The sequence below is a fragment of the Photinus pyralis genome, unplaced genomic scaffold, assembly GCF_008802855.1.
Source record: "Photinus pyralis isolate 1611_PpyrPB1 unplaced genomic scaffold, Ppyr1.3 Ppyr1.4_LG4, whole genome shotgun sequence".
Lineage (NCBI taxonomy): Eukaryota > Metazoa > Arthropoda > Insecta > Coleoptera > Lampyridae > Photinus > Photinus pyralis.
This window is the reverse complement of record NW_022170511.1, coordinates 29,451,803-29,464,474: the sequence shown is the minus strand read 5'-3', so window position 1 is coordinate 29,464,474 and position 12,672 is coordinate 29,451,803. Positions and strand designations below refer to the sequence as shown.

Below are 12,672 nucleotides of genomic sequence, written 5' to 3'. Positions count from 1 at the left end.
TACCCTACTGTGAAAAAATAAATTGCTTATCTAAATATTATGGGGCGACTAGTACTTTTCAAGGCACGGATGTGTGCGTTGAGGTCCGTCTGTGCGTCCGAAGCGTCCTACAGTTTTCAATACATTTAGCAGTGGCACTTCAGCCAAGAAAAATCTAGACGATTAATGTCCACTTAATGTCAACTTTCTTATTTATTAAGATCTTTTTTTGAAATATTTACCACAGATCCTTCTAGTAAAGGTAAACATATCGCATATTGTAAAAATCAGATGTACCTACGCATACTCATATTGGTGCAATGCCAACTTTCTTATATGTGAAGACATCTCTTTGAAATTTTAACCATCGATGCTTCGAGTAAAGAAAACCATGGCCGAAAACGTTTTTACTTGTTTCATATAAAAATGAGCAAGAAAAGAATATCAAATACAAATTATTTTCAGTATTTCCGATGTTTTCCAGCAAGATTGTTAATATTGAATCTTGACAGCGAACATTCAGGAAATCTAGTATAAGTCCATATTTCCATCAATTTAAAAAAGGTTAAACTCGAGTAGTCAGGTGTATTATGTAACATATGAAGGTGGGGGGGGGGAGTAGAGGGGACCAAAACAAATGATTAAAGAATCTATAATAACAGCACTAACGGGTTTACCTAGGTTGGTGAGTATTTATTAAGCAGCAGAGCAAAAGGATGCCAGCTTTATAGGGGTGTCGATGGTGTCCGTCTGTCTCTCTGTAAACACTACAGATAAGCCCATTGAAAATCCAATGATCGAGGTAATGTTCTATCGCTTTTTTAGATAGGTACATCTGACAGGGGAATGGTACATTTCGCGGCGATCGATTCGCCGCGACCGTTTCGCTATGCGTTATGCTAAAATTGTAATAGTTATTTATTATATAAGCCAATAAAGGGATATTTTAACCATTGAGTGAATTAACTTTCACGAGATGGTTAGTGTTCTTTTATCCTCGTGTATAATGCAAAACTTTCTTTTATAGCAGAAGCCATATAAATCAATGTAAAGCTTCTGAATTTAATGTATACGTCAAAAATAGCCAGCTTAGGTCCTGTCGTCGCGGTCTTTTCATAGAAACAGCATTGTCATATGTTCTGAACGTCATTTTGCACCGTGCTCCGCGTCCCATTTGTTTCATCTGTTTCACTTTATCTACCCTCACGGTTAAAGAGCAACTTAGCCTAGCCTACTCATTCAAACCTATCAAAATGTCAATTTAACATATGCTATACAATATAATAATACATTACTGTCTTACATTTAGTCATTCATTTCAAAATTATGAGTTATTCTTGAAGATATTCAATAGTGTCCCTTTTCTGGTATTCCCGAACGTTACGAATAATTCGTTTGTCTGCGTGATCCTTGTATTTCCTTAATTTTGGCGGTGGATCTGGCCTGGCCACAAGTTGTTTGTAATATAAATCCCTGCCACGTTGCACTTTTTCAAGGCATTCTATAAAATTCCCCTTTAATCCTAATCGTTATACTAAAATTGTTGTGGCATATTTGTTAAAATAATTGTTATTAAATTGTAACAGTTTACCTAAGTAACATAGATTATTATCATTATGGGTAAAGTGGACCACCTTTTAAAGAAAGACAAATCACAAAAAATAAAAAAAGTTAAGGTCAAATCGGTCGATGTCTCCTGCAAAATACAAAAGAGATGGGCTACATGAGGCAAAAAAGATGGACCTTACATCTTCTTTCTATCCTTCCTTGCGGCCTTGGTTCCACAGTTCTGGCACCTGCCTCTGTAGGTCATACAACCCTCATGTAACCAACGATCACATCTTAGTCCGCATGTCTAATCATCCTTTCTTTTAGTTCTTTTGGAAATCTTCGTCGCATCCAGAACGTTGTTTCTTTAAATCTTCAATGTTTTTCATCACCGTTTGAGGAATCGTCCAAAATTCTTACACCGGAGTCAGACCGTACCAGATGAAGATTCGCGCCTGATGGTTTTCTTCAACCCTTTTCCCGTCTTTCCGGTTTGCCTTTGGTTGTTTTTTTCTTTAAATCTTTCTGACGCCTCATCTTTATATATTCCGGAGAAGTAGCACGCTACAAAAATTTGTACAACCTCTTTTTACAGCCAGCATTATGACGAGAGAACGGGAAATGATATCAAGTGCCTTTGGAGCCTGGATTACGGTAGGAGGGTGGCCAGGGTCCAAGCGTATCTAGGCCTCAAATTCGGGCCTTTTGTACTACCTCCCTGATTAGGGTCGTTCGACCTCTCAAAGTCACTCAATCCATCCCACACGTGAGATGAACCTAAGGCTGCTGGAATAGGAGGCGGCTACAATCGTAGCCATATCGGACCAGGATGGTACTTTGAAGGCTTCTCTCGCACGGCGACAATCTAACATCATGATTCACCTAACCCTGTGCTGGGTTTGGGTATCTTTCCCTGAGTACAATCGAGGTCTTAAATATCTTTTCGTTTTAGCGACATCATTTCATTCGAATTTTGTGGAAAAAGATCTGGTGAACTCGAAGCATTACATAATCTAGTGCCTCTCTTCTGCGTTTCGGAAGGACCTGGTTGTGGATATGCCGCCGCAAAGAGAGTTCCTTCGCTTTCTTCGTTGAAAATTGAAAACGCGTTGGTGATGGAGTACGTGGTATATCATGCATGTCGTTTGCAGGATGTTCAGCAGGTATATTTGGAATCTCTGTAAGGAAGGCGTAGTCTGACCGATTTTTCTGACATGCGTATTTGTGAACCAGGCGGCTTCCATTTCTGTTTCAATTTTTTTCCTTTGAAACGTCAGTATGGGGTAGATAACCCTCTGCGTTGATGCCATATCACGCTTACCTTTTTCACTGGAACTGATAGAAGGAACACTTTTGGTGCTAACCCTTCTCCAGCTCTGGTGTCCTGTTGCAGTCCTGTTTCGTCAAGGCATTGAATAACGAAATCATGGAAAATTGAAGTGGAATCGTAAAAAAATCGAGGAAAACTGGGTTGACATAATATGGAATCACTGCGAAATTATTTCGTGAAGTTATTTGCAATCATTGGTAAATCAATTAACACGATCATGAATTCAATTGAAATTTAAAATAATTTATTATTTAACACATTAGAATCAGGTATGAAATCAATCGTAATTATATAAAATAATTGCAGTTGCGATGAGACATGAGGATTAATCAAATTGATTGCAATAGTTGTAGACATAATCCAGTTGGATCATGACAAATCAATTAAAGAGCTACCTTGATTTTATTATTTTAAATAGCTTATCGAAGCTGGGGCGGTGTATAGTCATGCTCATGGGTGGAATGGTATGCGGACGCTACACCACCCACAAAACACTTGTCTATTTAGCTTAAAACAAATTAAAATTGAAACTTAGAATTTTATAATTTCACCCGTACACATCCAGCATCTGCTGAAAAAATCCTAATATTGAATTAACCACACAAATTTTCATTAACACCTGACATAATTCTGGGTCACAAAAAAAATCTCAAATTCTACTCGGGTCGTACAATGGATTCGAATTAATTAATTGATCGGAAAAAATTTATTCCGAAAGACATGTAACAATTAAACAATTAGATAAAATCCCTGAAAGCAAGGGAAGTTTTTAATGCTTGTTTGGACATAATACCCCGCATGCAGGCGGTCGATAATTAAAAACAAAAGAAAATCTAAAATTACTGGAAGTTTTTTAAAAGCATCCAAATAATCTGGTCGTGAATCGTTTGCGATATTCAGGCGCACTAAATCAAAGACACACAAGAACACTGGTTGACAGCTTCATGAAACTTCCCTTCTTTAATAAACTGAACTTGATGCCAAAATCTGGTTTGATGCGTAAGCTGAATAAATTCTCGGTGGCTGTACGGATGGTAGAGGCTTTTAAAGACAGAAAAACCTTTTAGAAAGGTTTGCCAAAGCAGACTGCTTTGTTTACTCAACATTCGAATTAAGAACACCACTTCTACCATAAAATATCTGCTTCTTAAGAATAAACGCCGCCAATCACAATTAGACTTGGTAACGCCATTCCCCAAGGAATGCTTCCCCACTTCGAACAAACACGCAATTCTTCGAAATTCCTTTACTCTTCTAACAGCGATAAGAACACGTGCGTTAATTAAATTTCGTCCGATAACAACTCCTTATTGCAAAACAACCAGGTCATACTTAACCAGATGGGTCCACTTGTGTTTATTCGTAAATACTCCTCCAGATTTACACTTAATAAATTAAAATATTTTCATATATAGGGTGTCCCGTCATTGTTAGGAATGTGCCTAGTAAGAATTCTTTGGAGAAAGATCGTAAGTAGGTTATTTTACTTTTTTAGTCTATTACTTTGTAAACGTTAAAAAACATAAAAATTTATATTCCACACACGTCTTCATGAACTTAAATAGAACAGGCAGGGTAAATCCGCATATTTCTTAATTTCAATAGTTCTGTAAGCCTTCTTGCTTATAGAAAGTATAATACTTATAACCTAAAGCGTCCTTCTCAGACCATTTTTATGTTTTGCTCTTCCCTTGGTCGTATGATGTAAAACCGGTTTCTACTTGTCTTTCAATAGCCTCTTTTAGTCTCTCCATTGTATTGTTTTTTTATTTTTTGATCTGTTTCCCCTTTTAAATCGGTTTCCTTTTTTGTTGTTAGTTCAACTTGATTTCCTCTTAATGTTTTCTGTTTCCCCTCCTTCTGTGAATGTCTCACGATATAAGAAAATATTATTTTACGAATGACCGCCCAATAAAGTCCACGTGTCTAATATTCGGCGTTTTGTTGCATTCAGTAATTGAGCCACCTTGTATAGTCGCTATAGGGTGGCCTAAAGACATATTCTTTGACACATACGATATTGGAACGTCTTTAAATGTCTACGAGAGAACCATCTATAATTACAAGATCAAACGAACTTACCTTAAGTGACTTTCGATCTTAATTACACAGGGAACTCGTCGAAGTAAATAGCGTCCCTAGGTCCCACCCTAATTTATGTATTACAAATCCCAGATGATCGGTTGCAGATTCCAGGATAGTTAACTGCTAAGTGTTCCTTAGGCACCATCATATTTTCCGAGCTATAATAATGGCGTTGGCGTATAATTTTTTACGTAAGATGTATACTGCAATTTATTAGAGCAAAAAACGGCGTATAGAACTAGCGGGAAACAGGAAAAAACCCCGACATCACATTTCGTTGATTGATGCGAACCTTTTCGTCGGACCATTATTTGAGAAAAAGGAATAAAATATAATGACAGTAGCAACATTGTGAGCAATTTGGATAAGTAACGAACGAACTCGAAATGAATGCAGGGTTCTGAAAGCGAACCGAGAACTCTAAAATGGCGTTCGCCTGTAGACACTTTATCTAAATTACAAGCAACGTACGTTTTCATCTCTTCAAAGCTGTAAACGGGGCTTTTATGAGAATATAAACATGACCAGTTTTAGGAACATAAATGATTATATACGTACTTCGCGGAGATGTTTTGATTCGTCGAAAATCTGAATTAAAATTGTATTTGCAGTCTCGGTTAATGCTGTTTATTTTACTTTTGAACTTCGAGTTCTCAACAAATAAATCCCACTAATAAAGTCTTTTGAAATGGCATAAGGCAAATACGACGAAATTGTTAAGTAGGCTTCACGATCTTTTATGTCAAAATATTTATCATCGCATGCAAATGGTGTGTACACTCTTGAAATGTACACACAAATTGGCGGGGTTGAATTCAACAAACATAAAAGCGACGCTGAACTGAACCAATGTGATGTTGACGCATGTTTTCGAGCTTGTTTGTTAGTGAGTATTGATCTTCTGTGGTAAAAGTGATCCTGATATCTTTATAAGTTTCGTTATCCTTCGAAACGTTTTAACTCCATTAAGTGCTTCACAAATTTTCCGCTTTGAGATCGAAATTAATTTTAATTATGGAAGCGAAGATGGAAAAATGATATTTCTAACTCCCCCATATTGCGATATGTAAGAGACCCGTTTCCGTTATTTATGTAGCGGGGCGATGACATGGCCAATATTGTGTGGGCCTCGATCCTCTAGATTACCCACGGTGACTGGACACAATAACAATCTCGACTTTTTTTTTTCCTTGCGTCTCCATCAATCAAAAAACAATTGGAGATGAAGCTTTCAGCTTACCGAAACAAAGGGGGTTACCTAATTTGCTTAAATATTGTTACAGGTATGGTTCAGCAATCGACGTGCAAAATGGCGTAGGGAAGAAAAACTTCGCAATCAAAGGAGAGCGGTGGAGCAGGTGGCCGTGACACCGCCGTCGTCGGCCGCCCGAATTCCCATCAATTCTGGATTCAACTCGATGTACTCGTCAATTCCTCAGCCAATAGCAACGATGACGGATACATACAGGTACACACTTTCTCGACTAACTAACTTGTCGACGGCGCAGCGAACACACTGTAAGATTAATTAATTTGAAATTTAATGGTCCGTAACACATTAAGTTGATTCGCACGATGTCGAGCGGCTGATTCGCTTGCACTTTACAACTAATGCATGTGCTGCCTCCCCATTTGCATTTAAATAAGTGTTTATATTCAGATGATTGTGATAAACGTTCGCTTATAATTTGGCTCCCGTACACATTTACACATCTATACAAGTATTTTTTCGCATGAGAGGGTTGATGACTTTATTAATATGCCCTCGAAACAAATCACTTTTGTTTCGTAACGAAATCAAACCCCAATTCTGTTGCTTTCGCCAACGAGATAAGCAAGACCATACCCTTCGAAATACAAACATTGCCCGTTAATTACTTATCATGGCTTTGGAAAAAAAACATTAATTTAATCAATAAAGGTCGAAAATGAATTAATTTGCGTGTTCTCTTTCTACTAAAATTTGTTTCCATTGTACAGGGATATTGATTGTAAATTTCTCAATGGATATGTTTGTTGCATAAAAAATATATGTTTTCTTAATAGAACACAATTGCATTTTATTTTCAGTATTAATATATAATATTTCATGGTTGACTTTGGTGATAACAATTTTCCAAAAGGCAAGTAAGTATAGCATAACCACCACATTAATATTGTTTAATAACTCAACACTCGTTCAAGCTAGAGGTATCACGTGGTATATTTTTGAATTCAGAAAAATATGCGCATTACGAAGATAGAATAAAACACAGGGCGTTCTATTTAAAAAATGTATATAGTTTTTGTACCGCTTAGCTATGGTGCGCCACTGTGTTTTTTGAGATACATTAAAACGACTCGATGTTCATTTTCGTTTTACATTCAATATATACCTTTATCTACAATAATAACAAAAATATCCATTCGGTATTTATAATCAATATCCCTTTACATCATTTTCGGAAAATCCGGTTTCGAAAAACCACAGCCAACTACCGGAGCACTAAGTTCCAGACCAATTTTGAATAAATCCCCAAACTATTAATGTACTTTCTTCAGAACCTCTTTCGAAAATTAGGTATTGAAAAATCACGGGAGCATGAGAGAAATTTGGGTAAATCCCCAAACCATTCAAAATTTAAAGTTCCCCGGCCTTTTTCGGAAAATCTGGTTCCAAATATTCACGACCAGTTTCACGACAGGACCAGACCAATTTTAAATATAAAATGTGCCCAATTCTTAACTGAAAAGCTCCTTAGCTCGCACCAAAAATCGCGTTTTTGGAAGAGTGTAGTGTAGTGTATAGAGAAAAAAAAACATTTCCCAAAAAAGTTTATTATTTTCCGATGTAGAATAAGAATACTCAATCTATTGGAAAAAATTAGTGGCCCTACACTTGGCCCTTAAGCGCCACTTATGTGAAGATATACATAGGATCATTAAAAGGGCCTCGCCATATGAAGAATATCTTATATAAATCATTTTTTGTATCTCCGCTAGTTTCCGCAGTAATCAACTCAAGACAAATGGTACACCCTGTACATTAATTAATTAAGTGATATTCAAATATAAAATTACGAAACTAGCACGCCCAAAGTTTACCGCAACTCAAAAGAAATGAGCGCTACACCCCAATTCGTCTCGCTTATGCAGGTGCAGTTAAATCCCCAATAAATCATCACCTGAAGCTGATATCTTTTCTGGGCGAAAATGCTAGGTTAAAAAGTATCGTATGTAACAACTCGTATCTGTTCCAAAACGGCAGTGAAAAATTGGCAACTAATTATTAGATGGAGGTAAATTAATGTTTGAAGGTACACAAATACCTAGTTTAGGCATTTGTTGAAAGCTTTTCGAATTTCTCGCAAGACTGGTCGTGATCCTTCATTCTCTAATTTCAAAAAACGGCAAGGATATGATGGGAACTGGTTTTTGTACATTGAAGTGTATTACAGTTTGACGATGGTCCATTAATATTCGAGAATTTGTTCAAAATGTGTCTGAGGCTCTTCTAGAGTTAGCCTTGTTTTTTTTAGGAAATGGACGTAAAACGGCAGGAGTATATGCAATAGAAACCAATTTTTGTAAAATGAATTACGATTTTTGTCAGAAGTAATGTCCCTCGATTATCTCAAGTGTAACACATAATTAATATACCAGATCTCCTGTGAGCTTCTTTTCGAAATGAAGAGAGATTGAAATAAAATTGAACTAAATCACGGAGGAACTGACATATTAGTACCTTTTCTACAGTTGAGCTATCTGAGAGAGGACATTACTTGTGACCACGATAGTACATTTAATGTTGAATAAGGTATATTCAATAGTTTGGGGATTTACTCAAATTTTGTCTAGTGCTTCCGTGAAGTTGGATGAGATTTTTGGGAACCGGGATTTTCGAAAACGGAGGTCAATGAAAACGAGTTTTGGTATACATTTATGCGAAATTTCTCTGATGCTCCCGTAAAGTTAGCTCTTGTTTTTAGGAACCGGACTTTCCCAAAGGAACTTTGGTACAATGAGATACATTGATGTTAGGAACAAATACATTCATTCATTTTCAAGTCCCCTTATATGTGGTGGTTTTATCCGTCCGTCTGTTCCTCGTCTAACTCGAGAACGAAAAGAGATAGCGATGTCAAACTTTTGCCAATCGATTTCTACGAGTTCAGGGATCAATGCTATCAATAACTAGATTAAAAGTCTGGTTTCCGAAGCTGAGTGGCAAAAAATTATCCTATTGAAAATATTATGCGATTCTTCGTATCTTGTTTTCTTTATGTATGGTAAATAGGTAATATTTTTAGCACATTTTTCCAAATTGATTTGTAAAAAGGCTTTAAGTCTCACTTGGGCCGGCTGGCTGGCTGGCAGCGAATGTGGGCCTGTAGAAAGACGAGGAGTGTACGATGTACGTGTACCTACAGATCCGTGTAATTAACAACGTTAGGGACGGGGCTACATAATGTGGGGTCGATAACATCGAGGCGCCATCCCCGAGCGTGATTTACGAACGTGGTGATTTTTCCGTCATCGTCGAGTCGTTTACTTGTAGGTACAGTTAATAGTGATTAGTGAGATAACTGGTATTGCGATAGCATTTACCATTTGGAGAAATTATTTCTACTAAAATGAAAAAGTTGTGTTTCAAAAAGGCTCTTTCAATTTTTTCTTAGTTACCACAAAGATACAATGCAAATAATAATTAATTTACCGAACATATTCATCCCAAGATATGATAGACAAAGTCACTTTCATTAAAACTGGTTCTATAATCAGCGTGTTTTTTTTAAATGTTTTTCTGTTGCCTAAAGGTAAAGATGATTGTGTACAGGGTTTCTCAGTATATTTCGACTCACACTTATTTTCATTAATAAAAAAAAAGTTTTGGTATTTTTTCGTCGACTAAATGCACTAGCTGATAAACGCAGTAAGTATAAAACTTTTATTTGAAACCTTTTTTGTGTTCCCAAAATTAATGAAAATAGGGGAGGGAGGGGGGCAAAACATACTGAGAAAAATTATCGAACAAATTTCCACCCTGAAATGTCACGGGAATGTTCAATTTAAACTTTCGAATCTTTTCAGTCGCCATAAAAATATAGAGAAGTCCGCTTTGCGCGTACTATTCTAATCTAAAGTCCAACTAAGGCCAACCTTCGCCCATCTGTTTCCTGAGAGAAATAATTTTTTTAACAATCTTGGTACTTAAACAAACACATTGGAAATGGGTTGCCTAAATAAATTGAGTCAAGACTACCTTTAATTAAAATTAATGTGTTTAATATTTCTGTCTGCTTCCATCATATGGAGAAAGCGCATGCGCACTCTCTCACATCGATGTGTACACCGCGATCAGAGAAGCAAGTGTAGGTATTGTTTCGTATGATAGAGAAGGACGCAGCGTCTGAACTGAGTTACTAGTGTGTTTGCTCACATCACATTTTCAATTTTAGTCCACGCCGATTGGAAAAGTAGTTTTTAAAAGTTTTAAAAGAGCAGAACCGTGCATGGAATTACACTTTCCTGTGTTCATGTGATTTCAATAAAATTTAAAAGAGAAATTAGTTTTACCACAACTAGTCCAGGAAACGAAGTTTAAAATAGTACAAAATCTAACAATGTTTTCAAAAGCATTGATTTGCATAAAAATTTGAGATTCAGTTCAACTAACCCTCTACGTCAAAATCAATATTATGCCGATGGGCGGTCTTTATTTTTTAAGGATAAAAATTACTCCTTTTCGACAAAACTTATAAAACTACACATTGTGTCCAAGAAAAGAATGTCTATTTTGTGATCTCCGAAACCACACATACGATGATAGTCAAATTAAAGAAAACACGCGCAATTAATTGTTATTATTATGTTTTAAAGAAAACTAGAAAATTCCGATTACTTCCGAAGATATGACAGCAAAACTAAAATTTTCAATTCGTTTCGGGTCGGACAAATCATCAACATTATTTTTTATTTGGCCTGTAAACAAAGTACATACCTACGGTATTGAGGCTGCATTTTTTATTAAGAATATAACGATGTACGGCACCGAAAAAAACAAAAGTAGGAAACTGTTGGTTTCAACAGGATGGTGTACCAGCGCATAGTGCCCTAATCCTGCGAGAATACGTAGCGGACAAATTTTCCTTTTTTCAGTGTCTGAGAATACTTCTTCTCTTCGTTATTCTTCAACTTGAAGAAGAGAAGGGGTAATTAGTATTAGGACAACGCAATACTTGAGAAACTATTTTCATTAGTCTTCCTTATTCGCTTTCTTATATTTCGGTGATTCTGACAATCTGACCCGGCACATTTAAAAGTTAAAGTCCTATTAGGAGAATATAATTCAATAGGAGTTTGTCAATCCTTGTTTAGTTTCACCCTCTTCCGTTTCTAGTTTCTGACCTTGGCCCGTTAACCTATTCATTTCATTTGTTAACCTGTTAATCTAATTTATCCGCCCTCTGACATGTTATCCCAGTTTATCCGGCCTGTTCATTTATTCATCTGATTTGTTATCCGGGTTAGTCATGAATAACAAGGAGAGAATTTTCGGATAAATAACGTATCAATAAAATAACCAGAAAAATCAACCCCTCACTCGATAACCATTAAAAAATACGGATCACATCTTTCGAAAGGGAAACATATTTCTTTTTCCATTTTCGTTTTAATCTTTAATTAAAAAAACAAGCGGAAGAGTATTGGGATAACGGAAAACGCTGTGCAAATGGGTTGCTATTTTATTTATTTACTAGTTTATTGTATTTATTTATTTACAGTTATTTATTTATTTATTGTCCTTCTTTATTACAGAGTGACTTTTTAAAGGTATCCCTGCAGCAGGTCTTAAGTTGTTCTATACTACTCCGGTATTTACCTTACGAATTAGGCAAACTGCTGGAAAACCTGATTCGAAGTAGCCGGTAGAATGCTCGGAACTGATCTACGAAAATTTCTATCTCTGCCATATACGAAAAATTCTTACCTCAGCCCAGGTTCGAACACCCGACCTCCGGCTATGTAGCCCAACGACCCAACTGAGCTACACAGTCGGTTATTTTGACCCCGTTGCGCTTCTGTGATCCCCATACAAGAGTTTTTAGAGAAGTTCGCATCCAAAGAACATAACACGTCGAAAGTATGTGTTATTTTCACCTTTTTCTATTGCTGTTACCTTGGTTCTACAATATTTAGGTGCATATATTCTGTAATATCGCAATTTTTAAATGAGAACATAATAAGTAAAGATGCTGTTTGATACCAAAGTGTTTTCAAGAAAATCTAAAGTCGTGTATCACTAAACTATTTCCTACTTGAACTTTCTTGCGTTTCAGTTTTACAGTTTTTCGTATCAGATAAACACTAGCAACAGAAAACGGGCAAAGGGTAAAACACAACGTTTCTGACCAAAATATCGGTAGAAAATGAAATAGTTTAACAGTATCTCACATGCACATTGACGATCTCTGGTAACTAGAATGTATGGAACATCACAATTTATTGTAAACTAGCAGTCCCGGCGAACTTCGTACCGCCTTTGGGAAATCCAGTACTCTGTTCCCTTGGTAACCTCGGGAAGTCTCTTTAGGAGTACACCTTAACGCCCTCAAAGAATCCTACGTTCTACAGTCAAGTCTCTTTTCGATTGTAAAACATAAAATCCTGTTTTTTGCTGTTCCCGTTCCCGTTGGAATCTCCGAAAGTATTTTACTACATCAGAAACCTTGGCGCACAGTGTAATCTGT

The 12,672-nt window shown here is 36.5% G+C and overlaps 1 protein-coding gene across 6 annotated transcripts in view; it reads left to right on the top strand.

The window, feature by feature from the left end:
* The window catches only part of LOC116169887 (paired box protein Pax-6), an 80,138-nt gene that overhangs the window by 64,307 nt on the left and 3,159 nt on the right, over positions 1-12,672 (top strand). For all 6 annotated transcript variants that reach the window (XM_031486074.1, XM_031486071.1, XM_031486070.1 and 3 more), the window contains one exon: positions 6,226-6,410. In XM_031486074.1, the coding sequence (XP_031341934.1) occupies positions 6,226-6,410 (185 nt within the window). The remainder of the gene's footprint in view (positions 1-6,225; positions 6,411-12,672) is intronic.